Below are 27382 nucleotides of genomic sequence, written 5' to 3'. Positions count from 1 at the left end.
CTCCACACTAGCCGGGACGGAACTTGACTGGAGGGAGGAGCCGCAAGAAGAGGACTAGAGAGCGTGCGTCTGGCGTGAGCAGCAACAGTAGAAGCCGCACGCCACCCCCCGCCCTCCTCAGCCAGCCGCGCAGCCGCAGTGGAAGCTCCGCGAGCCCAGGGTGGGGCGCTGGACTGGGGCGGAGCTAGCCCCTCGCGTGCGCTGACGCGACGAGTCGCGGCGGAAGGGTGTGGACGCGCAGGCGCCGCGGTGGTTCGGGGTGGTGGTGGTGGGAGCAAGGAGGCGGGGCCGCGCAAGCGCCGTGAGGGGCGGTAGCGGCGGCGGCGGCGGCGGTAGCGGCGGCAGCTGTGAGGGGGTTCCGGGAAGATGGTGCTGATTAAGGAATTGTGAGTGGGTCGGTGGGCGCGAGCGAGGCTACGCGATGGCGGTGGTGGGAGACTCACTGATTGAGAAGTTGCGGAAGCGGAATATTCCTAGAAAGGAGCGAGCCTCTGGCTGGCCGCTCCCTGCGCGCGCCCCCTCCCCCCGGCCCGCGCCCCCGGCCCACTTAAAGGCCTCACCGCTGCGCGCCCCCAGACCCTCTTCTCTGGCGTTGCCGTGGTAACACCGCCGCCCACTCCCGTGGGGCGGAGGCGCCTGGGTCCCGGTCGGAGCGCGTGGCTCGGGAAGGCGAGGCCGGGAGTTTCCGCTGGGACCCGCCTTCTCCCCACCCCCCACCTCCAGTCCCATCCTGGGCCCACCCGCAGGCCCGCGGCGGGGGACTGAGCCGGGGACCGAGTCGGAGCCCGAGGTGGGGAGGCGCGGTGGGTCTGACAGTGATTTGTCTTGTGGGGTGGAGCCTACCTGTAGCCCGCGGAAGATGGGCTTGCGAGGTGAAGACAGCCCCGGTGTCGAGACTCGAGGTGGGACGTAGGCGCCCTGAAGTTCAAGCCAGGAGCTGCGAGTTCAGAAAAACTGCGCTCCCCAGGGCAGCTCAGTTGACTTAATCAGGAGAGCGGTCTCTCTGTTTTCAGTCTCAGTTTTCACATCTTTAAGATGGGGTGACACTGGGTTCCACCCACTTCACGGGGTTGAAGTGAGGAATTGTTAACACGTGGCCTGTCAAATGGAAGGGTTTTCAGGTGCATTAGACCCGCGGAGTGATTCTGTTGAAAGGTTACGGCATTTCCCACCGGCAGGCACTGTAACTATCACAGGAAATCTGTTTAGCCGTGATTGTTGAGCTGTCACAGCTGGGTCGTACCGTCAGCATCCTGTGGGCAACTAGGGATTTCGAGTATGGCCTGTTCTTTGGTTTTTCGAATGCTTTTCTCACTTTAAATTCTTAAACGTAGATTTTGGCTTAATTTAGTTATCTTAAGACACTTTATCTTTAGCGTTCTTAAACTTCCTTTAGAAAGTCACTACTGTCACTTCTCTGCTTAAAACCCTCCAAAGACTCCCTATCTCACTGTGAATAAAAAAGTCCTTACAATAGCCCACAAGGTCTTTCATTATTTTCTGTTCTGCTGTCATCACATTTACTACCCTGCACGTGCCCATGTCCATTTCAAGCTCAAGCTTCCTTATAGTTCTTTCATTACTTCAGGAAAAAAAAAAAAGCTTAGTTCAGTGCCTTTCTGCTTGCTGTTCCCTCTGCCTGAAGTGCTCTTTCCTCATATCACTAACCTACCTCCTTCAGGTCTTTGCTTAAGTATCACCTTCTTAGGGAGTCCCTCTCTGAAGACGTAATTGCAACCCCCACCATTTGGTATTTGCCTTCCTGCATTATTGTTGTCAGTAGCAATTATCACCGTCTACCATGCAATACAGTCACCCTTTTTTTTTTCCTATTTTACTACATGTATTCTCTTGCTACATGCAAGCTCCACGAATTTGTCTCTATTGCTCACTTCCATATTCCCAACTCTTAAAATAGTCCTTGGAGCATAGTAGTGGCTCAATAAGTACTTGTTAAGTTAATGAAAAATTGCAACTGTGGTCAGTGACAGGGATCCTGAGAAAAGACACATTTTTGGATAAAGTTTGTTTCTAGGATAGAACTCTGGATTTATATAAAGCTTTTCTTCCAAGTCGTTTATACAATGTATCATGAAAGTTTTATTTATTACTCTGACATCTTTGTAATGTAGGTAGGTGGCAGATATTAAGACAAATGGAGGAAACAAGACAGAAGGAAATTGACTTGGCCCAAGTCACATAGCAAGTGAGTTGCAGAACTGATCTTACATCATAGATCTCGTCATTTTTATTAGAGTTATTTCCTCTTTCCTAAAATGTGAATTAAGTGTTCAGTAGATCCTTTTGACAGTTATGTGAGGAGTATCAAGCTAACTCATGGAAAGGAGTTCCCATTGGGAATTTGCACAATATGCTTTTTGTGAAACCGTTACTTTCATTATAAAAATTTAAATGCGCCAAGGTAACATGCCGAAATGTGCCCAAATGTAATTTTTTCAAGGTGTTAGAGATTACATTGCTTGATGTTCACTCTTCATGTATGTCTCCCTAGATTTTTTTTTTCCCCTCCTTTTAGACTTTCTGAAAGCAGAGGCTGTTTTTATTTTGTTTCTAGTACCCAGCATAGCATCTAGGCTACCACACTGTAAGTGCTCAATGTTGAATGAAAAAATGATTCTTCCTATTTGCAAGTCAACTTTCTTTTTTTTTTTTTTTTTTTAAGATTTTATTTATTTATTCGACAGAGATAGAGACAGCCAGCGAGAGAGGGAACACAGGCAGGGGAAGTGGGAGAGGAAGAAGCAGGCTCATAGCAGAGGAGCCTGATGTGGGGCTCGATCCCATAACGCCGGGATCACGCCCTGAGCCAAAGGCAGACGCTTAACCGCTGTGCCACCCAGGCGCCCCTGCAAGTCAACTTTCTAAAATTATTTTTGGTCAGGAGCAATGTATAGGTCATTCCTATGTGAAGATGTTGGTAAACTATAAAATATTTTAGCAAATGTTTGTTGTCTTTAAAAAAATGCCATCTATTTTTGACATATTAAAAGGTTAGAAATGACTTCTCAGGGTGGGGAGTTCCTTTTAAGTTGTCACTTAAGCAACACATGAAGTTGCCATTAATGTAAAGTCCTAGTTTTAAAGAACTAGTTGCTAGTTGCATTTGGAAAATTATTTTCCTGAGGATTTTCAGAGAATTTTGAAAATTTTCAAATTGTTACAAAAGTTGAATGAGGCTTTGAGAAAAAGAGGAAATCAAAGCCTGTCTATTCCTTTTACTTTTCATTAAGCAAATCTTGAAGAGTTTGACTCATCATTCATTCAGAATGTCTTAATCAGTCACTTTGATTTTGTGAAATAAGTTTTGCTGAAAGTGTTGTTATATAAAAATAGGGATCTTCCCACTAGTGAGTAGTTGTTAAAATTACTCAGCAGTGATTCTTTGGTTTTGTGAAAGTTCCGGGAAGTGTTTAACTCTTTCCTCTCTGTTCCTTCCATTTCCTCTGCAGCCCGTCATCTTGGTTCAAATCTTTGTAAACCCTTGCCCAGCCTCCCCAAAGATGGTTTTTCCCCATACTCCTGCCTCTCAATGTTTTTAAACCAGCTACAGATGACTTCTTTAGATTAGCTATAATCCTGTCACTTCCCTTTTGGAACAACCTTCCTGGATTCCTTGTTGCCTAATAAATGTAATAGATTTCTTATTATTGTATTCCGGACCCTAAAAATATGCTCCCAACCTATATCTCTGTCTCTATCTTCCAGAATATGCTCTCAATCTATATATATATATTTTTTAAGATTTTATTTATTTGGCAGAGGGAGACACAGCAAGAGAGGGAACACAAGCAGGGGGAGTGGGAGAGGGAGAAGCAGGCATCCCGCTGAGCAGGGAGCCTAATGCGGGGCTCTATCCCAGGACCTTGGGATCATGACCTGAGCTGAAGGCAGACGCTTAACGACTGAGCCATCCAGGCGCCCTTCAATCTATATCTTAGTCTGCCTCTCCCCCTGCTACAACCCTCTTGGCCCCAGTTTATTTTCTGTTATTGAGACAGTGAACAAATTAGTGTGTACTCAGAGGAGACAGTTTAAAGGATTAGGTATGCAAGGATTTTTGTATAACAAGTTTATTTTTGATGAGAATAAGAATTAGTATATCATGGTGTTTGAGAATGTTCATTGTCTTTAGGTGACCATTATCAGAAAGACAAAGAGCGATGAGTGACCCCCGATAGTGAAGGAGGGGAGAATAACAGGAGGCATGTTTTATACGTGTTGGAGATCAAGGTGATGTGAGGACTCAGGCATAGATGTTTGAGGAGAATAGGGAGAGAGGGGTGGGTGGATAGTGCAGCTGAAGAGAAGTTGGAATGAGGAGAAACTGTTGGGAATTTTCTATAAAATGAAAATCAAGGTAACCGTTGTGGTATTTTTTTCCCCTATCCTTATAGTAGAGAGTTAAAATCAAAGTTTACATAACATTGCTATGGTACCTTAATGGTTAGCAGGGAAAAGTCTGAGAAGGCCAGGCCAAAAAAAGAAGTTGCTGTCTTGGCCATGAGCTATTATCATGAGATAATTGATATTCAGGGATTTTCAGAGTTTCTGTGGGAGATAAGTGAAGGTACTTCCCTATAAAAATCTGGTGATAAAGTGCAATATTCTGATATAATTTACCATACTATTCTTTTTTTGGATTATATCTTCAGGAGTATTATGCTTCCATTTCAGTCCTTTTGTTGGTCTAGTAACAAACTCTTGAACAAGATCAAACACCAGTCAACCTTATATTGCGTCTGCCCTGGAAGGGGTTCTATTTCTAAGGTTCAAAGTATTTCCCTTGGTAAAGTCTTTTCTTGTTGCATCTTTCACTTGTTTTTCTCTTAATAAAACTGAGGACTAATCGGATAGTGGGAAGAGTTTTTGGAAGCATTCATTCCTGAGATTCAAGACATATTCTATGAGAAATATCGTTTAAAAAAAATATATAGCATATAGATGGAGAATGAAACCATACTAAAAATTTCATGAGGGCAACCTGACCAGACAGTCTAAAAATAATATATTCAGTACCCTGTAATTTTCAGTGGTGAGTTTTCTCTTGTTCCTTTTCTCCTCACAAGAATCTCTGCAACTGCGTGTTTGGGGTCTTGGTACAATGAGGACACTAAATGGGAGGGATCATTGAGACCCACAAATGATAGTTTTATTTCCCCAATTTAAAAATTCTTATTTAGAGCCGTAGGCATTGCAAAGACAATGATATCCTTGTATTATGCTATCACTAGATTTAAGCAAAAGTTCTTCTAAGTGTAGAGGTCTGTGTTTTAAAGCCAAATATTTCATACGTGACATATTTTTTTTCTTTTGTCGTTTCAGCCGTGTGGTTTTGCCGTGTTCTGTTCAGGAGGTGAGTCTTGATTTTTTCTGTTTTATTTTATTGATATGGTTTATTTCAGTATGTTAATCTACAGTCATATTTTTGTTGTATGTATTTACCTTTGCATTCCAGTTTATGTGACAAAATGAATTGTGGTGTATTACAGATAATTCATTGTAAATGAATTCTGTTACACTGCCTTGTTTTGGAAGGCTCTAAAGAATGTAGTTTAATCTTTTGCCCAGTTTAGGAATTCTGGCTACAGTATCTGAGAGAAAGGAGGTTCTAGCCTCAACATAAGCACTTTAAGGCTAAGTAACTTGCTGCTTAGAGAAAGTCTGTTTTTCTGCTGGGTATTTTAAACATTTGTCTTTAAGCCAAACTTTGCTTTCAAATAATGTTTGTTGTTTACAGTTCCTTCCACTTGTGCAGTGGAAAATAAGCCTGTTCTGTCTGGCATATGGTAGCCCTTCAGGTTTTCTCTTGGCCATTCTCTCTCCTCCCCCCAAGTTCTTTTGTTCCATCTTCTCTACATGAGGTCACAGGGTTAAATATTCCCAGCATGTTCATTTGGCCTCGTATAACATGACCTCTAGACTTCCTTACCAGCTGGTCTCACTGCTGCTTGTGTTGTAGTTGTTGCTCTTAACTGAAAACAGTATTCCAGACGTTGTCTGACCAGCACGTAACTGAGAGATTATTATCTCCCTTGATCTGCTCATAATACGGAAATATACTACCTGTTCAGAACTTGCGTGTCCTTCAGTTGTAGGTATTTGTGGTAGAGCCGGGAAGGAGGATAGAAGAGAAACTGAGATATGTGTAGCAAGCCCCACAAAGCCCGCTGGGTCATTCTGTAACTTGCACACAGTTTGCACTTGCTCAGTTATTTGGTTTTCCTGGAGCTGACAGTAGATTAGAAGCAGCGAATTGAAAGTGGGACAAAACAAACTGATAACCTAAGAAGTGACAGCTGACAGAAGACAGAAAAGAAAAAAAAAAAACAATGCAGGAACTAAAAATGAGTAACTGTCTGGCACAGCTTAAAGTAGACTTGAACATAGTTGTGTATATCTCAGTAGTGCCTGAGGTTTCCCCATATTAAAACACTCAAGACAAACCAGGCACCCCTATGCTTTACTTGGGCAATTGGTTGTTTGAACTTGAATGTGAAAATTGACATTTGTTTTTGTTAAATTTTTTCTTGTATTTCAGTTAGCTGGATCAACTTGTCGAAATCTTTCTGAGTCTTGGTGTTGTCACTGAAAATAATCTCAACTCTTCTGTTCAGACTTACTAAATATGTCTTCTGTCTCTATTTAAATTAGTCTTAAAAATGAGAATGAAAGGCTAGTGGCATGCCACAAAATATCAGCGCATTAATAACATTTTTTGGATACTGTTGTTTAGTTGTTTCTTTGTAAAGTTGTTACTCTGTTCCTGACCAAGATTAAATTTACCTTTTGACTTAGAGACATTTTAATCATACTTTAAAAATATGACAGTGTTGAAAAGTACATTTTAAAGGACTTAAGGATTATAGCATTATTGGACTAACCCTGGTGTTGTATCACAAAAACCAGAGAAGAAATACACCCTCCCTGCAGTCTAAAATCCCTACAGAAATTATTTTTGTTGCATTTAAGAAATGTGTTTGGTTCTAGCCTCCTAAACCCAGATTGAGTGATTGAATTAGTGTGTATTTAAATTAACCTTCAAGATAGTGTCATATTCCCATGGACTTTTTAGTTATAAATATTTACTGAGTTTACAACTACTCCTATTTTTTGTCTCAAATAAAATGTTCATTTTGAATGATTCATTTTTAGAGATAGCTTTTCTTCGAAAATATGCTTAAAAACAAAGAAAAGCGTTTCTTCAGGCTATCCTCACTGGCAGGAAGAAATTTTTTTTTTTTTTTAAGATTTTATTTATTTATTTGACAGAGATAGAGACAGCCAGCGAGAGAGGGAACACAAGCAGGGGGAGTGGGAGAGGAAGAAGCAGGCTCCTAGCGGAGGAGCCTGATGTGGGGCTCGATCCCAGAACACCGGGATCACGCCCTGAGCCGAAGGCAGACGCTTAACCCCTGTGCCACCCAGGCGCCCCTGGCAGGAAGAAATTTAGCCAAATTTGAAGAGATTGAAGACAGTGCCATGGTTGAGTCACTAGAACAAATTAGAACATGAGAACTTTGCTTTTTATTATTTGTTGTAACTGTTAGTAGCTCCAGATTGGCACAGAACAATACAGCCCACTCACAGGTATTGGTTCAGGCCATTGAGAATTCTGGTTCACTTTAAAATGAAATAGAAACCACTGTCAGCGATTTCTTGCCTTTTATAGTAATTCTTGTGTGTTTCTAATACTTTAAAAACAGTTTCTGTTTACTGGAGAACTTTACAATTAACAGTTTTGATCCTGGGTACCCAATACTGCTTCTCTTGAGGTGGACAAGGGCTAAATTGGGTATGTCAGGCATAAGTCCTGGGGAGAAAAAACCCCAGAGGTATACTAAAATTTGGACTGTAATGGTTCTTTGTATTTTCAGCCTTTTTTTATTATGCTTTATATACCTCCTCTTTATCATTGGCAGTGGTATTCTGGTTGCTTGGCTTTCTTGATTAGCAGAGTAACAATTATATTCCTTTATGCCTTTTTTCCCCCAGAATTTTGTGAAATTAGATGGGATAGAATAAATATGAAAATGCTTTGGAAAATACAAATGTATATTATACAAAAAGTTGGGCCAAGCATCATAATGTTTTCTTGATAAGTGGGTAGTACCTATGAAGGCACCCTAGATTATTTGCAACTAGCAATTCTCTCAAATCATGGAAATCTCATGAAATATTATATAGTTTCTTGAAGCTGTAGGATCATCTAGTGTTTAATCTTCCTAAGCATATTAATTTTTAATTTGAGTCATGTTTTCATATGGATCAGATGTGCTGAATGGTTTGGACAAGCTTTTCTATATCATATATGGTAAGATTTTAGCATAGGAAATTTTTGCAGGTACTACTGGCTTAATGAAATTCTGTGCTCTGAAATTCCAGTATCAGGTTGGGCAGCTTTACTCTGTTGCAGAAGCTAGTAAGAATGAAACTGGTGGTGGAGAAGGAATTGAAGTCTTAAAAAATGAACCTTATGAGAAGGATGGAGAAAAGGGACAGTATACACACAAAATCTATCACCTAAAGAGGTAAGCTAATTGTACACATCTGATGCTTAGTCATTCTATTGAAGATGATGCCTTAATTCTCCAGCTTACTTATTGAGCAGATAACTCCCTAACTTCCTGGGCCGTGTGCTGAGGTACTTTTTAAATTTTACTCTGACAATATGTTGCATTTTAATGTTTTGAGGGAACCTCCCCCTAATTGGTTATTTTTAAATTATAAAAGTGATATCATTGTTTATTAAAAAAATTCGAACAATAGGGAAGGTTATAAAAACTTAGTCCCCGCCTCTTGCCGTCACATATCCATAACCCCAGGGAGAAACAGTAGAAACAGTTTCTCCTTCTGCATCATTTTCTATACATTTTCAAATACATTTTTAAAAATAAACATACAGAGAGCTGTCACTTGTGTCATTTTTTGTTTTCAATGGCAGACGGGATCCTACCATACATATGGTTCTGCAGTTGGCTTTGTTTTTCACGGAGTGACACGCTGTGAACACCCTGCCATGTTATTTAATATCCATGTCCTTCTTTGGAAGGCTGAGTGACCTTTCCTAGTATGAACAAAGCATAGGTGATTTAACCATTCTCTAAATGATAAGTCAATTTAGGTGTTTTAGGTATTTTTCTCTTTGCATGTTACGAATAATATTTCTGTGAACATGGTTGTATATGTCTTCATGCGTTAGGTTACTATTTTTCTAGGAGAAATGTATAAAAGTGGGAGTTTGCTTCAAGGACAAGCTTATTTAAAATTTTGATATTTCTGCCAGATACCCTCGAAGAGTTTGGTAGTGTTCATTTTCCATATTTTTCTCCGTTTATTTTTTTTGCCAATTTGATACACAGAAGTAGTCTCTTCTTTAAATTTGCATGCTTTATTAGTAAAGTTGAATGTGTTTTCCTATTAGACCATTTGAATTTCTTGTGTGACTTGACTGTTGAAATCTTTCATTCATTGTTTTTATCCCTTCGGTTTATAGAAGTTCTCCTGAGTTTGGCTGTCTAATCTCTTATTTTTGGCGTAAAGATTTTTTTAAAAGGATTTTATTTATTTCAGAGAAAGCAAGTGAGTAGGGGGCAGAGGGGTGGAGAGAGAAAGAGAATCTTAAGCAGACTCTGCTGAGCATGGAGCCTGACATGGGGCTCAATCCAACAACACTGACATCTTGACCTGAGCCACCCAGGCACCCCTGGCATAAATATTTTAAAACAGAAAATGCATACCAGTATTTGTCCAAGGGCAAAAGATCAGTAATGGTTTTTAAGAGTCCACTTTGTCAGTAGTCCCCCTAATTTATTAAGAGTAGGAGGAATCAGGACACCTGGGTGGCTCAGTCGGTTAAGTGTCTGCCTTTGGCTCAGGTCATGATTCCAGTGTCCTGGGACTGAGTCCCGCATCGGGCTCCCTGCTCAGAGGGGAGTCTGCTTCTCCCTCTCCCTTTGCCCCTCCCCCTCTGCTCCTGCTCCCATTGTCTCTTTGTCTCTGACAAATACATAAATAAAATCTTTTAAAAAGTAGCAGAGGTCTTTGATCTTTTCTTGCCTTTATTGTCTTCATATTGAAATGAGTAACACCCATGTTTTTGTAGAGCTCCTTAAAGTTGCAGGTGAGCTGTGATTATCAGTGTTTCCTGTTTTTTCAGTTTAAGACCGCCACTTGGTTTATACTGACACATGGAATATAAAGTAGGTTATCACTTTACAGAATCTTAAATTTTATTGTTTTTTTTCCTCCTAGAACACAGTGTTTCTTTGTTTCTGACACAGGTTTAAATGAAGGCAATAATTCTGATCAATCAGTTATCCATAGAGACTGTCTTAGTCATGGTTCCTGTTAATTTGTTAGCACCCTAAGTATATCTAAAAAACTGTGTCAGTTGAAGAAAAATGTGGCGTTCTAGATGGTATGATCTACATTGTGTTAATAGTATTGAATTTGCTTCTGTATAGTTTTATTTTTTAGTATTTTATATTTATTCATTAATTGAATTTTACCAACACATAAAACTTTTTTTATTGTAAACATTTAACTTTCTCTGGGGATTCTAAAATTAACCAGAAAGTTCGATATATAAAACTTCCTGTTGGTGTATGATGTCCATATGGGAATAATCATGAAATAGATTCAAAATACCCTTCATTTGAAAACTGAGAGTTGGAAATTGGGGAAATGTTTGATATATCATTACATGGAAAAGATTAGTTGCTAAATATGTACATAAATATAAATATGCACTAGATTACATGTATTTAAAAAAACTAATCAGAAAAAGGCCTAGAAAGAGATTAATTAAAATGTTAATGTTTTTCTCTTGGTGGTGGGATTATGGGTGATTTAAGATTTTTTTACTCTTCTGTATTTTTAATTAGAAAAATAATAAATATTCTGAGACATCTGATTCAGATGACATTCCAGCCATAAATAATAAATCTCTTAAATTGAAGAGGGCTGTATAAATATGGTTCGTTCAAGAGATGTTAATTGTTCTGAAGAGCTTATTTGGGGATGAGGTTCAGAATTCCTCTCAGGCTTTTAATAGATTAAATAAAGGAAAACCGTGGCTCTCTGGAGGCCAGCCTCCCTGTGCTCTCCTGGCTTCTTCATTCCTAGAAGGAGCTGAAATCATTCCTAGTACCTTTTGGTTTTACCCTGTCCTGCACTTACTGACTCCTCATTACTCCTATTGAAAAATAGGCGATATGCCTATTGTACCTAAGAGGATACTAAAGTGCATGTTTACCCAAAGTCACACAGCTAGTAAGTGGCAGAATGGTGATTGTGACCTGGATTCTCTGGGCTCTAATCCCATGCTCTTTTGGTCACGAGTAGGCAGTCCCAAGTCCCTGACAACAAGCACTCAGGACCTGATGAGCACAGGTGTCCCATGAGAAGGGAGGGGAGGGGGTCTGATTAGATGGTCAGGGCTGTTTGATGCCCACGGGAGGCTGGCTTTGTCACACAAAGATAGCGGCTAGGGACAGAGCGTGGAGAGGAAAGGAACAAAGGAAAGAGGGTGGCACCGATGTATCTCAGGCAGTGTGGCAGGTAGTAGCCTCTCTAATAGTAGTGTGGAACAACCAAAAACCTGTCCGGTAATAAAGACAAAACCAGGACCAACTGTTGCTGTACTCTGGGGGCGAGAACAGTAACAGGGCAAGGCAATCAGATGTCCCCATGCTCCAAGGTATCAGTGTTGTGCCGAAGGCCCAATAGCCACGGCATAACTAGATTATGGAAGGGCAAAGAATCATTTGACAGTGAGTGCTGAGGCCTTCACTGTGCCATAGGAAAGATAGCAATCACGACACAGGGCTGGTGGCGCAGCCTGTCAGACGTCAGTATCCTGCAAGGGCATCCTGCGGGTTCAGCATGCTGTAGGCCTACCCACAGTTCCTAGAGAGTTTTAGAGCTCTCTCCCTGAGGAAGTTAAGTTTGTGTCCGGTAATATATGTTCCCTTTTTCAGCATGTGCTCCACTGGGTAACTTCTAGTACTGTGTGCACTATCACTGTATAGCAGCAATAGAATTGCAGATGTGGCTGGCTAAATTTGTTGCCTGAGGCCACCGATACCTTATTGTACGTTTGTGATACTTGGAATTCTGAGATCCACTTTACCCAGTGGAATCAACGCCTCTGGATTCTCTGGCCAGTATGCTTTCCCATTTCAGCAAAACACTTATTGGTCTAAGATACACACACTTCATCTTAACCAGAAGATTGAGAAACAGTCTTGGCAAGGTATTAAAAAACCCCCATAATTTAGTGACCGTTGACTTTTCTCCCCCCTTGAATCTCAAATAATAATTTTACAGGATAATGAGATTCTTTCCATATCCTTTGATAATTTACAGTAAGTAGTTGCCCACGGTAATTCTAAGCAGAGGATCTAGTCCTTACTGTATTCTTACTCTGTGCTGGTCACTGTACATGCTCTAGGGGAGAGCTCAGCGATTCCCCATAGCAACCTCTCCTAGTGAGGAAACGAAGGTCCAGAAAGGTGTAACTGGCCCCTGTGTCGTTGCTGTAGCAGAGATAGGCCATGAACCCAGGCAGTCATTGTGACTCCAGAACTTGCCCTCTTAATCACGTTGCTCTACTGCTGAGCCCTGTGGGAGGGTTAGAATATTTTCCATTTTCTGAAGTGAATGCCAAAGGAGTTTACAGAGCAGTTCTCCCAAGACCGTGGATTTCACCGTATCCCATGTTCTCATAGTCTTTAAAGTCTCAAGTCGTCTTCCAGAATAAAGTTAAACTTAATAAACTACTCAAGATTATCAATGTCTTCCAGTTGTTACAACTGTCCAGAATAAAAGCTATTGGCTCTAAGCAAGCCTGACTCTTCATTGTCCTCTAGAAGTGCCATGTTCAGCTCCTTAGGTTCTTTTCTTGTTGTGATGTGGGTTTGCCCATAAACGCAGTTTCCTGAGCATAGCTCAGCTCTGTCCTGTGCAGAGGCATTCCCTGACTACTTTTCTTCTTCCATAAACTTCATCACTTTTTGTCACATCTACTCATTTTGACACTGGATCACGTATTTCATGTGTACATATTGTCTTAATACCCCATTGACCATAAAAGTTTGAGTATGTTTCTTTATGATGTTCAATATATACTTAATAATGGATGGTGGAGAGAGAACAGCTCTTATCAGGCAAAGATTTTGAAGCAAGGCAAGGAAATCTGTTGCAACCTTTGAGATGGTTATTTCAGAGAAAATTTGGCAGCTCTCCTGAGACTTCGTAGGAAGGAACACACTGACCAGTCCTTTTGTTGTTTTTTCTCCCTTCTTGGGGAAAATCAGCTTTACTCTTTTATTCCTCATAAGCATTATATCTTCACCATCTCTAGTCAGTCCTGAATGACAGAGAATTCATAAAGCTGGGCCAACTCCTGAATGGTCTTGTTCCCCAAAGGTTGAAACAGTAGAGGTTTAATTGAAAATCATTTTAAAATTTCATGTGGTTCCAGTTAAGAGCTCTATTTTGTAAGCAGAAGAGTCATTTGCCAGGAACTAAAGTTATGTTCCTGTTTAAAAATGAGTTTAAATCACCTGAGAATGCAAAGATCGATTATATCTGATGATTCACATCAGAGAGCATCTTTGAATAAGTATACATAAGAAATTGATAAATATCAGCCCAATATGGTAATTCATTCTTGAGTTGCAAATCAGTCATCAACGCAAAGTTTTTTCTTTGTGTATAGTTCTTAAGTCTTCAATTTTGCACAGTTCCGAGTTTTCTAAATAAAGTGATCCTATTCCAGAAGAATATCAGAAATACTTCTGTAATGCATTGTTTCCTTTTTATGGCATGTTTCATTTCTCGTTGCTATTCTGTTTTGTTATGTGGAAAACACTTCTTTCCCTCTCTCTTTTTGTTATTTCTCTAGAACTTTAAAGTCTTGTTTTATATATCCTGAAAGTTAGCCAATTTGTGTCTGGTTATTTTACTCTTCCCACAAATCAGGATTTGAAGTCACTTTGTAAATTTTTCTTGTTATTCTGCCCATTTTTTCCATCTCCATACCCACCACATTAATGCAAGTTACCATTATCTCTTTCTCTTGAACTCTTCCAGTTGCTTCCACACTGATCTCTTGCCACGCGTTCTTTTGACTCTTTCAAACCATGCTGCTGTGAACACTTGTGTGCAAGTGTCTGTGTAGACATATGGTTTTATTTCTCTTGGATGTGCACACACACACACATACAAACACAAACACACACACTCTCCTAGTTGGAATTATTGGGTCATATGGTAACTCCTCACTTTCTGAACTGCCAGACTGTTTCCAAAGTGACCACACCATTTTATATTCCCCCAACCCTGTAGGAACCAGTGTCTCCATATCCTTGCCGGCACTTAATTACTACCAGGTTTTGTTTTATTTTTGTAATAGCCATTTTAATGGGTGTGAGGTAGTATTTCAAGGTTTGGATTTGCGTATCTTTGCTGATTAATGATGTTGAGCGTGCTTTCATGTGTTCACTGGTAATTTGTAGATCTTCAGAGAAATATCCATTTAAATCTTTTAACTGTTTTTTAATTGGGTTGTCTGTTTTGTTTTAAGTGTTCTTTACGTATTCTAGATACTAGCCCCTTGTCAGATACGTGATTTGCAGTTTTTCTTGCATTCTGCGTTTTCTGCTCACTTTCTTGATAGTGTCCTTTGAGGCATTAAAAAGTTTATGATTTTGATTAAGCCAAGTTTACTTATTTTTCTTTTGTCATTTATGCTTCTGGTGTCCTGAGAAACCATCGTCCAGTCCAAGGTCCCAAAGATTTACATCCACATTTTCTTATAAGAATTTTATAGTTTTAGGGGCGCCTGGGTGGCTCAGTCAGTTAAGCATCTGACTCTTATTTCAGCTGAGGTCATGATCTCAGGGTCACGAGATCGAGCCCTGCATTGGGCTCCATGCTTAGCAGAGAGTCTACTTGAGATTCTCTCTCTCCCTCTCCCTTTGCCCTTCCTCCCACTTGCGCTTGCTCACTTGCTTTCTCTCAAAAAAAAAAAAAAAAAAGAATTTTACATTTTAAGCTCTTACATGTAGATCTTTGATCCATTTTGAGTTAATTTTTCCTTCCATCCACTCTTGCCCACTACAGTTAATTTTCATTTGCTAACATGACTCTACTAAATTGACAAAGTCAGAATGTTCTTAAAACTTAAATCTGGTCATGTCATTCTCTTTCTTAAAGCCTTCAGTAGCTTCTCATCAGACATAGAATAAAACCCAAGCTCTTCGGCTTATAAAATGGGCCTCATTGTGATCTGTCTGCCCCCCGCTCACCTCACCATCCTCATCTTGTGTCCGTCCCTCTGTTCCTTCTTCACTACAGTCTAGCCATGCTGCAGGCGTCAGAGTGACCCAAGCAGGCCAAGTCTTTAGCTATTTTAGGACTTTGGGGCCTGTGTCTTCATGTGGCTGGCCCTCCTCATCCTCAGATCGCCATTATATTGTCACTTCCTCAGAGAGGCCTTCTTGGGCACCCTTAAACCAGGTACTCACTTGTCCAGTGCTCTGTTCCTTGACTTCACTGCACTTCGGAAGAGGTAATTCACTGCCTTTTGTTATTTACTGCTCTGTTTCCTGCTTCTTTCCCTGGAAGGTGAGCTCAGAGTAGGAATTGTCCGTTTGCACACTGTCATTTACGTAGCCCCTGGCACAGTGGACACTCAGTAAATAAATACTTGAGTGAATGAATGGGTGAGGTGCCCAGTGTATTTAAAGTATATTTCATTTGATTATAAAATGAAAGATTATTTATGGCAAATTAATCTCATCTTCAGATTCTTCCATATGTTTTTCTACATTTTGATGTTTAGTAGGTTGTAGGATGGAAAAATAGAACTCAACAGTTTGCTCATTTTGTTTACAAGTGGATTTAAAACTTTCATGGGAAAAGTGCAGTTTGAAGTGATTTGCCAAGGTGTTATGTATTTCAGGAATAGATTTTTTTAAAAAAATACTCCTAGATCAGAAGTTCAGTGTACATTATGGTCATTTATTACATATCTTTTAAACCGTATAAGCCCTTTGTTTTCCTCTACCACTGTGACAAAGTTGTCTTACCACTTGACAGGTTCACAGCCATTGTTACAGAAGTTAGATCTTAATATTATCTCTGTCAACACAATTGATGGAACATTTTGGTTGAATTTTACCCTGAAGTTGAATGTTCTTCATATGCATTCAGAGTTGAGGTGGGAAAAGGACTGTGTATGGCAAAGAACCTTTTCTGCTCTTGGACATTGTTTTATGCTTGACTCTTAAAAATTTTTTTTTTAAAGATTTTATTTATTTATTTGACAGAGATACAGACAGCTAGTGAGAGAGGGAACACAAGCAGGGGGAGTGGGAGAGGAAGAAGCAGGCTCACAACAGAGGAGCCAGATGTGGGGCTCCATCCCATAACGCCGGGATCATGCCCTGAGCTGAAGGCAGACGCTTAACTGCTGTGCCACCCAGGCGCCCCATATGCTTGACTCTTAAAAAGACAAATCTAGAAGTGTCTACCTTGAGTTAAGCACTGTCATGAGTGTCGATTTGTCACGAGAGAACATTTCACGATCGTTGGGAGAACAAGAGGAGGAATGTCCTTGTTCATTTGTTTTTGAAGGCCTACCTCCATTTTGTTAATTCAGTTAATATTTGTTCTTTTTCTGAGACTCTAAGCTTTCAGAACAGAATTTACTTGGTAAGTAGGTGATACTGAAGTAGAAAACCAATGTGTATGCTGTCAGTTATATAAACGGCACATTTAAGCTGTCTTGTTAGGAATATTTTAAAGTTGCCACTGATGAAAATTTCTCTTCTTTAAAGCAGAATTGAAATTTAGTTTTATTTACTCTATGTATGCGTTTTCTCTATGTTTAGTCCATAATTAGATTCACTAAGGAGAGATGTTTGTTAGTGTTCTCATGTTAAATGTAAAATTAGTCAATTCGAAATAACTGGCTCAGAGGTTTGGTCATTCTTAACTAAGTCAAAAAGTCAATTGTTGGAATTCACATAGTGCAGTAGTATCCTGGAAATAAGAAAATAGGCATTTGGGAGCAAAATGAAGACACGTTAAAACTTTCTTGTAGGGGCGCCTGGGTGGCACAGCGGTTACGCGTCTGCCTTCGGCTCAGGGCATGATCCCAGCGTTATGGGATCGAGCCCCACATCAGGCTCCTCCGCTAGGAGCCTGCTTCTTCCTCTCCCACTCCCCCTGCTTGTGTTCCCTCTCTCGCTGGCTGTCTCTATCTCTATCAAATAAATAAATAAAATCTTAAAAAAAAAAAAAAAAACTTTCTTGTAGATTTGGTTCTTGCTGGCCTTTAGTGACTGACTGCCAATTTTCTGTTTGGGTCAGCAAATTTTAGAGCTTTTGATAAATGATTAAGGTTTTTAGACTATTGGGCACTATGGGAATAAATAGGATAATTAAAATACGTCTCTGAGCTAGTATGCAGCTGTTTTTTTCCTGCCCTTTTCTTTTCAAAAAAGTTATAAGGTTTTATTTGTCAGAGAGAGAGAGAGAGAGAGCAGGCACGCGCACAAGTTGGGGGGAGGTTGGGCAGCAGGCACAGGGAGAAGCAGGCTCTCTGCTGAGCAAGGAGCCTGATGTGGGGACTGGGTCTTAGGACCCTGGGATCATGCAGACGCTTAACCGACTGAGCCACCTAGGCATCCCTCTTTTTGTTTTTTTTAAAGAATTTATTTGTTTATATAATTTAGAGCACGCATGTGCTTGTGGAGGAGGGACGGAGGGGGAGGGAGAGAGAGGGGAAAGAATCTTTATTAGACTCCCCTCTGAGCGCAGAGCCAGGATCCCATGACCCAAAGAGCATGACATAAGCTGAAACCAAGAGTCCAACATTTAACCAACTGAACCACACACGCACCCCTTTCCTGCCTTTTTCTACATTGACCACATGAACCAGTGATAGATTTGTCATACTCTCAGATGGATAGGTAATCTTGTAGGTGTATTTTATTTTATTTTTTAAAGATTTTATTTATTTATTCGACAGAGAGAGAGACAGCCAGCGAGAGAGGGAACACAAGCAGGGGGAGTGGGAGAGGAAGAAGCAGGCTCATAGCAGAAGAGCCTGATGTGGGGCTCGATCCCATAACGCCGGGATCACGCCCTGAGCCGAAGGCAGACGCTTAACCGCTGTGCCACCCAGGGGCCCCTGTAGGTGTACTTTAAAAATCACCCATATGTGTTACATTATACCCTGATGAGACCTCTCCCAGTTAAAGGGATTTTGGTTTCAGTTCTTGAGCAATGGAAGAAATAATTTGGACTTCAGATATTCTTTGACTTTTAATGTGAAAGTATTTTCAGGTATCTTGGCTTTATTTTTGTGAGGTTAAGCCCCTTTGCATTAATCTTCCCTGGATTTGAAAAGAATGGGTGCGCAAAGAATTAGTTCTCCTTTATTGTTATCTTTTCAGGGTGTAAAGGCATAGGTGAATCTTTTTATGCCCTTGGAATCTCGATTATAATGTCACATGTAATAGTGCTTCAGCTTTTCTTTCCCGGTGGTTTAATTTGCCACAGTCGTGAAAGCTCCAAAACATCCACTCGTTCTTGTGTACTTTGGAGGCTACGAAGGGGCTGTCCACCCTACCTCGTCTGTAGCTGCACGGCTCTCTGGCTGGTGGGGGTTCCTTACATTCGCCTTGCTTAGCTTCCAGAATTCTTAGGGTTGCCTCTGGCTACCTGCTTCATCTTAGTGTGGAGGCAGAAGTCCTTTCTGGGTCCAAAGTCTCCTTAGTTTGTTCTTTGTCCTAGCTTAGGAAATTAGGTTGTGTTTGACAGTTCTCAGAGAAGCAGTTCTGATATAGAAAAAGTATATAGGGCTTCAACTTGGAGTATATAATTTTGACATGTAGTTATTTAGCCACTTAAATGCTGGTTGTATGGAATAATGAATGAATATGTACCTTGCAGTGCTGTTTTAGGATGTAAGTGAAGAAAGGCATGTGAAAGTACTCAGCTTCATGTCAACTTATAATTAAAGAGCAGTACCTACTGTTTATTGAGCTCTTACTGTGTTATGCAATGTGCTGATAAACACATTATAGACATTATCTGATTGAATCCTCCCAATAACCCTGCAGAGTAGGTAGGAACTGTGTTCAACTCATGGGGAAGTTCAGAGAGCCAAGTGATGTGTCCAGGGTCACACAGCTTCTAAGTGCTGATGTTGGGATTTGAATCTGATCTGTATGAAAAGCCTGTGCATGTAAACTGCTTTCTTAACAATCATTAGAAGTGGTCATTCCATTTGCATTTCTTCGAAGACTGAAAAGCCTGATTTTTCCATTTGTTTGTTAACCAGTTGTGTTTTCTGTTTGTCACCTGTCTGTGGATATCTTTTGCCCACTTACCTATTGGGCTCTTTGTTGATTACCTTAGCATAGACTCCTCATATATTATATACTTAACCCGTCTCTAACCGTACTTGAGGCAACAAATGATATTCATGGTCCAACCATACAAAATTTTATACTTGGATATGTTTTAAGGTCACATTTCCACTGGGGCTCCTCACATTGTCACTTTTCTTTAAGTTTATTCTGTAAAATGTATTTGAAGGCTTTTATTCAGAGATACTCCCATATTCCAGGGACTCTTTCATGTTAAACAGTGAGTGTGGTCTAACCACAGGAGAGAACTTCTGTGTTGTATTATGCGAAGCCTAAATAGCCTCAGTTAACTTTGAGATTTCACCTCGGGGAAATAGAGCAGAAGCCTGACACAAAAGTGTTTCTTTTTTTCCCCCCGAAATCCTGTATACAGCTAAATGTTCTTAATGATGTTGTTTTTACATTAATTTTCTACTTGATTACTTTGGGTTTGAAAACGCAACATGTTGCTAACAGTCTTGAACATGAGTTGGTGAAACTTAGAACATAATCACCTTTGATGACAGTACTCTTTGAGGTAGCCCAGTAGATGCCAACAAAGAAGTGATGGCACTACCGAAAATGTATTCAGTGTTTCTCTCTTCACAGCAAAGTGCCTGCGTTCGTCAGGATGATTGCTCCGGAGGGCTCCTTGGTGTTTCACGAGAAAGCCTGGAATGCATACCCCTACTGTAGAACAAGTAAGCCTGGTTTCTGGCAGTCATTCCACTCCTGTCCCCACTGCTGATAAGGAGAGGGACTCTTGCTGCCAATGCCTTTGAGAAGGGTGATGCCCAAGAAGGTCCTCTGTGGGTTCTTGGGTAGTCACGACAGGTGCTGTGGCAGAGGAGAGATTTCTCTGGGTTCCTCCCCCTAGACCTTAGTGAGGGGCATTGGTTCATTCTCAGATGAGAGCCACCTTGAGGCCCTTGCTGACTGCACTGGCTCCAGGGGTGAGACCTGAAAGGTTATCCACACTCAAGAGTGTCCTTTGGTGTAGTTTTAATAGTGTTTTTCTCATATTACCCCATACAGTAGGGTAGGAGTATGGCAGACTTCTGAAACAGTTTCCTGTTCTTTGCTAAGTTGGCCTTAAAGTGATATATTGCTTTTGTGATATTATTCTACCATTGTTTTAAAATTAGATTATTAACTCCATAATCTAAGGTAAACTGTAGTGTGACTTGTGTAGAAACTTTTGCAGGCATAAACTATTAAATGCTCTGTGTTTTCAGGTAGTTTAATCATCGTGACATTAAATATGACAGATTGTTTTGACCTTGATTAATATTCTTAAATTTTTCCCCTTTTATTGCCCATCTGTCCATTATGCCTCAGTTGTAACGGTGAGTAAAACTATTTTTGTGTCACATACTCTTCATCTTTAAGTTTTGCTTTACGTAGTAATTATTTTCAGTCATTCCTTACTTTTTAAATTAAAACTGCCCACCACTGCATGGTTTCTCCTCTGTGCTCTTTCCACCAGCCTGCACTCCACCACATGTTCCCAGTGTTAGTGGGTTTTTTCCAGCCTTGTCTCAGAATCTCCCTGTTGACTTTATTTTGCTTCTGCTACTTCTTTTGAATGCCGTATTTGCTCACCAAACCTCCGAGCTTCTTTAATATTAGCCCTGTATGCTGCATGACAAGTAGAGTTGTTTAAATTATTTAAAAGCATGCAGCATTTGGTTTGCCTGACAAGTCTATAAAAACAGGTAGCTAATGATTCTTTGTCACTTGAGGATCGGTCTTATAGAGTCAAAGCACGGATGCTTATGCTGGGGAAGGCTGCAGACAAAAGCCCCAAAGAACCGGTGAAAGATCACTGTCATTTTGCTGTTGTGTTTTCTGCAGAATGAATATATGAAAGATGATTTCTTCATTAAAATTGAAACATGGCACAAACCAGACTTGGGAACATTAGAAAATGTAAGTTTCAACTCTGGGCTTTCAGTGCAGAAGCCCCTGGAAATGGGAACACTGTAGTCCATCCTTCATCACCAGACTGATGCCACCTACAGGAGACCGGTACCTTGACACACCAGGGCATGTCCGATTGCAGTGAGGCAGGCCAGCAATCAGCAACAAACGGGGCTTTCCCTCGCAGCCCCCTTGCCTTGGTGCGAGAGTGGACTGTGTGGAGAGTTGTTGTTTTTATCCTCTGTCTTTATCTGGGACAGGGAGAGCAGAGATAAAATTCACAAACCGATTTTAGTCATTAACTTTAGATTTCTTTCATCTTTTCATCTCTGTATGTTTGTCAGAGCTACTCTACAAAGCCAAATAGACTGCTTTAATTTTCACCACCACTCTGCTTTGCTGGGTTGATGTCAGAGAAGTGGCAAAAAGGCAAGAGGGAGGAGCAACTTTGAATATTTTACAAGAATGTTGATAAGCTTCTGATTTTTACAAGTTGGGAGCACATTTATTCCTCAAGTAAATTTCAAGAAAATCATTTAAGACTCCGTGTAATCATTAACTTTTGATAAGGTGTGTCAGAGAATTTGGGAAGGCATCTGGTATTGATCGATGGCCTTGGCCCAGTGGCTGTCGGAAGTGTGGTCTCTGGACCAGCAGCAGGATCTGGGAATTTGTTAGAAGTGCACATTCTCAGCTCTCACCCCATATTTACTAAATTAAAATCCCTAGGGGTGGGGCCCGGTATGCTGTGCGTGGTGGTGCATGCCCTGGTTTGAGAACTACTGTCCCAGCCTCACCATACGCTGTTACAGGAGAGTAAGTTCATGTGGTAGATTCCACTGTTATGTGATTGGTGCCAATTAATAGAACTTTTGAATTATAATTGGTAGTATTTGACATGAGTTTTTCTTGATCATTTGACATTTCATGTTTTTATCACAGTGATTCTAAAATTTAGAATCTAAATGAGATGATTGGGTGTGCTTTAGTCTGTGTATGAGCTGATCTGCCTTTTCCAGCTTCCAAATGGACAAACTTTGGCAGTTTGTAAACAGATCTTAATTGGTTCATGGAGGGAGTCTTAGAAATAAATGATTAATTAACATGATGAATGGAGGAATTGCTGTCCTTTCAAAACTGAAAAGCTTTAGGATAATCAAGTTCAGGATAGGTTTTAAACCTCACAGTGCAGCTTCTTGAAATCTAATTACAGTGTCACCTTATGTTGGTCTAGGACTTAAAGTTTACAAGGACTTGGTCGTGTATCATTGGGTTAAACATAGGTTAGGTACATTTTGTTATATAACTCATCCCTAAGGACTACCAGAAAATAGTGGTGGCAGACTTCTGTTAATTTGGCAGCATCCTCACACCTCCCCCCCACACACACTTATTTTTTAGGGATCCAAGGGTAACAGAAGATTTCTAGATCCCTTAAGACTTCAGACCACTAATTTAATGAAGTAGCAATTTGGATTTTTTTTATTCCTTGTAATGTGGTCTAAAAGACTCAGATAATGATTATGTATGTAAGTATAATAGTTTGCCTAGTAAGAGTAGTCTACAGATTGTTGTGTTTCATTTCTCTCTGTCATTTATAGGTACACGGTTTAGATCCGAACACGTGGAAAACTGTTGAAATTGTCCACATAGATATTGCAGATCGAAGTCAAGTTGAACCAGCAGTAAGTACTGCATACTCCTCAATGACATTTTAACCTGTTGCCTCTTATATCTAAAAATGATCTTTTTCTCTCTCGTATGGCCTGGATTTCTACACTGCAGTGAGCCTGGAGTTTGGGTACGGGTCTGTGCAGCAAAAAGACCAGAGAGTAGGAGAGAGGGTTGTTTTCTTGTGTGGATTTCACCTTTGTACAAATGATCCCTTTGAGAAATCCCCATGTACCTGAGATATATAGAGGTTTGTTCTCGTTGCGGGGGGAAAAGACTAATAACATTATTTTATAAAAGAATTCTCCTTTGGGCTTCTATAAATAATGTGGGTCCCTTATACTTTTAAAGTATGATTATAAGAAAGCTTAACAGTTTTGTAGCTTTCTAATCTTGATTTTTACTAGATGTAAATATTCATACTCTAGGCTTTTGACTTAATAAACCCTCCCACCAGAAGTGAAGACCTGTATTCTCCCGAAGTAAGAACATTGTATTACTTTGCTGCAGTTTGAAAATATTAACTCAGTTCTTAGAGTATGCTAGTGCTGCTTCCTTTTGCAGAGCACAGTTGTGGACTTTTTCTGTGTTAAGACAATCATTGACCCTCTTTATGCTAGCGTAGAGAGCAGAAGCTGTGGAACAAGAGTTCTTCTGTCATGGTAAAGCCCATTGTGTTCAGTTAGCATTTTTATTTCATGACCTTTCCATTTCATTTTCAGTGCTCATTGTCTGAACATGAGCAATGCTGTAGGTTGAACAGAAATAACCCAAACACGAAATGTCTGGTTTTGCTGTTGAAATTTAAAGGTAAACCTTCTAGAGGCACCTGGGCGGCTCAATCGGTTAAACGTCTGACTTCGGCTCAGGTCATGATCCCGGGGTCCTGGGATTGAGCCCTGCATCAGACTCCCTGCTCAGCAGGGAGCCTGCTTCTCCTTTTCCCTCTGCCCCTCTCCTGCTTGTGATCTCTCTCTCATACTCTCTCTCAAATAAATAAATAAAATCTTTAAAAAAAAAAAATAAAGGTAAACCTTCTAAAACAAAGGTCCCCCACCTTTTCTCTGAAATCACTGGGTTTGAGACTGCCAGCTTTGACCCTCTGCTAGGCTGGGTCCTGTTCTGCTAGGACCCCCTCCCTGATTAGAAATGTGAGCACTAATGAGGGATGCTTGTTATAGAACTTCTTAAATTTTAGTTGTGCTGTGATTTGACATTATTTCAGTTTTAAGGATAATTCCACCTTTGAAATTATATAGGACTTTTTTTAATCCTCAGAAGTGAATGTATGTTCTGTTTTAAAAACACTATTCAGATGTCTGTTTTGCCCTTTTATTTCTCTGTATCTTTTCCAGCCATGTTTACTGCATATGAAAGAATGATGGTAGGAGGAAAAATCCTCGGGAGTGAGCAATAAGTGAGTCAGTTAATGGGCTAGGTCAGGGTAGCCTACGTGCTTGGACCAGCAGGTCACAAGATAATGCCGAGCAGCAGTATGGGTGCCGCAGGTTATATTGCATTCAGGTTATATTGTTGGTGTTTGAAAGAGTTGTGCCAGCCAGACAAAACAATCCAATCTTGTGGTTCATGGGTTTGCATTCCAGGTGGTTCTTCAGCAGAATACAAGGCACCTTTGGTTTGGCTGGGGTCATAAGAGTTCTTTGTTCTTGTTCTCAGGCTAAAATGAGTGTTCAGTCAGTGTTTGCAGGCATGAATGCAAGTAGATAGAACAGTTAAGGCCGATTGTGTAAGAGCTCTGGAGGCCTCTGGTCTCATTCCTTCCACCCGAGCCTAGATCGGCGAGGACAAAAGGTGCTGCTGGCTGGAAGATCGGTGCTCCGGATGGAAGGCACTGAACATGCAGAGGCCAAGCGGATGCTTCCCTGTGTGGAACGTTGTCTGGGATGGATATGTGGGGAAAGAGAAGGGATTGGGCCCGAATGAGAAGTGTCTGTATTCTGAGTCTGTGGAGCCATGACTAAAAACATACATTCTGAAACTGGATTGACTTCGATTCAGATTCTGCGATTCTGCCACCTGCTGGCTATTCTGTCTTGTATGGGTTGTTTCCTCTCTCCATGCCTGTTTTATCTTGTGTAAAATAGGGCCAAGTATCTCACAGCGTTAAGTGTGAGCGCTTCGAGCAGTGCCTAGTTTACTAAATGTTCGCCGTTATTGGCGTCATGATTGGCCACGGTTGTGCAGAAGCTCTGAGAACTCTCTTCACACCAGGCACTGTTTGGGGAGTAGATGAGTAGGTATGTGTGGTTTTGTTTTTCAGTGTTCGCAGCTCCTGTTTGCCAGTTACATTGTAGAGATTAGTAAAATACAAACTTATTTTAAAGTTGACGGAATTCCCAGTACTTTATTTTATTGTGATGAAATACACATAGTATTTACCATTTTAACCACTAAAGTGTACAGTTCAGTGGCATTTAGTATGAGTACCTTCATACCATCACCACTGTCCAGTTCCAGAACATTTCATCACTCCAAAAGGACACCCTGTACCCATTAACGTCACTGTCTACTCCTCCCTCACCCCAGCCTTTGGCTACCACTAAGCTGTTTTCGTGGACTTAACCTATGCTGGATAATTCGTAGAAGTGGAATCATAGCAGTAGGTGACCTTCGGTGTTGGCCTCTTGTACTTGAGCCTGCTTTCATCCCCCCTGTGGTGTGTGTCATTACTTCATTTCTCTTTATGGCTGCTAACAGTACAGTGTATGAATATACCACCCTTTGTGTATAATTCATCTGGGGAGGGAGGTTTGGGTTGTTTCTACCTTTTGGCTATTGTAACTAGTGCTGCTGTGAAAAACTGCGTCACAGTAGTTATTTACATATTTTCTCAGTTGTGAATACTGAAAGTAAAACCGATAACCATGTAGGGATTCTTAGACCTTTGGACGTAGAAACGGAACCCTGACATGCACACTGACTGGTGAAAAAAGGGAACCTAGGAGGCGAGGGTACCCTGGGCAGTTTTGAAGCCTGGGGATGAAGAACAGAGCATTGAGCTGCCTGAGGTTGGGTGAAGGCTGAGGGGGCGTGGGGATGGCAGTTTGTAGGACAGCGCCCATTCTGGCGCGGAGGTGGGGAAGAGACATAGTAGGGCAGGAACTCTGGATCTGCCCTTTTCTTCTGCTCATCCTCTCCTTCCCACACTTTGGGCACAGACATTGACCCTGACTCACTCCCTTTAGGTTCCACCCCATCTGTTTTTGGCCTTGAGTAGTTAATGTTTATCCTAGGAATTAACATCTAATGCAAACACTTGGACCACCTGGCCATCCTTGCTTCTTTCTAGATCGTTTGGATTTCTGTTGCATTAATTTGTTCATTTGATTCTGCTCTTTTTTTTTTTTTTAAGTTGTATTTATTTGTAAGATTGAGCGTGAGCGAGCTCAGGAGCAGGGGGAGGGGCAGACTGAGAGGGAGAGAGAGAGAGAAACTCAAGCAGATTCCTTGCTGAGCTCGGAGACTGAATGTGGGGCTCGATTTCATGACTCTGAGATCATGACCTGAGCTGAAATCAAGAGTCGGACTCTTCGAATCTTTGTATTTTTAACTGTTGTCTCTCCAGCTCCTGAAAGAGTGCCTGAGCTCTATATAGTAGGCACTCCATGAATGAGTGCAGTGTAGGCAAGCAGAGGGCCGGGTGCGTTATCTAACACTGAAGGGAAAGTTGGAATCCTTTTTAGAGTCGAAGGGGACCTGAGCTACTCATTGCTCTCATTGCTTTCGAACTGCACTTTGCATAGTCCTAAGAATTTCTTGGAGCTTGCCAGTTTCTCAGACTGTGAGGCTGGAGCGACTAGAACGTGGAGCTGAGGAGTCCCCTCTGTCCCCCTGTCCCAGCATGGTTCTGTCTGTCTGACATTAGTCGTCACTATATAATTTACTTCGAACGCAGTTCTGCAGCTACAGAAAGTTTGATTTCAGGGCTAACCACCCTGTTTTACAAGTGAGGAAACTGAAACCTAGATAAACTACTTTCTCTAAAGGTTGTTTAACCGGTGCCAGAAGTGGAAATTCTAACTCTTCAATCCAGTGTTCTTTCTACCGACTCTTGGTGCCTTCAGAGCTAAGGCCCTGCTTTGTCGCTTTTCAAGCTGCTGTCTTCCTGTGCTCGCTGTTCGTTCTGGCCTGCCTTCTGGGACTCCCTCTCTGTCCGAGGCCTGTGTGTCCTGTAGGTCAGATTCCATTTCCTCCAGGGAGATTTCGCCCATGTTGGAATCATCTACCCCTCTGCTCTTACTCATTTCATTGGTGTGTCTTGTTCTTCATGTTCAGAAATGCATCCCCTTTTCAGAGTGAGTACTTCATCGGTATTTGTAGAGTGA

The 27382-nt window shown here is 41.1% G+C and overlaps 1 protein-coding gene across 1 annotated transcript in view; it reads left to right on the top strand.

Annotated features, from left to right (window-relative positions):
• The first annotated feature begins 252 nt into the window (after nt 1-252).
• PITPNB (phosphatidylinositol transfer protein beta) overlaps nt 253-27382 on the top strand; it is a 61893-nt gene continuing 34763 nt past the window's right edge. Inside the window, exons 1-7 of the mRNA XM_045791227.2 lie at nt 253-386; nt 5344-5374; nt 8404-8549; nt 20055-20146; nt 20784-20791; nt 21300-21374; nt 22967-23050. Of these exons, the coding sequence (XP_045647183.1) occupies nt 367-386; nt 5344-5374; nt 8404-8549; nt 20055-20146; nt 20784-20791; nt 21300-21374; nt 22967-23050 (456 nt within the window). The 5' untranslated portion in view covers nt 253-366. The remainder of the gene's footprint in view (nt 387-5343; nt 5375-8403; nt 8550-20054; nt 20147-20783; nt 20792-21299; nt 21375-22966; nt 23051-27382) is intronic.

Source organism: Ursus americanus, chromosome 30 (genome assembly GCF_024610735.1).
Source record: "Ursus americanus isolate L20-20 chromosome 30, mUrsAme1.1.p, whole genome shotgun sequence".
NCBI classification, from domain to species: domain Eukaryota; kingdom Metazoa; phylum Chordata; class Mammalia; order Carnivora; family Ursidae; genus Ursus; species Ursus americanus.
The sequence above is the reverse complement of the archived record's forward strand: the minus strand, read 5'-3'. Positions and strand labels throughout refer to the sequence as shown.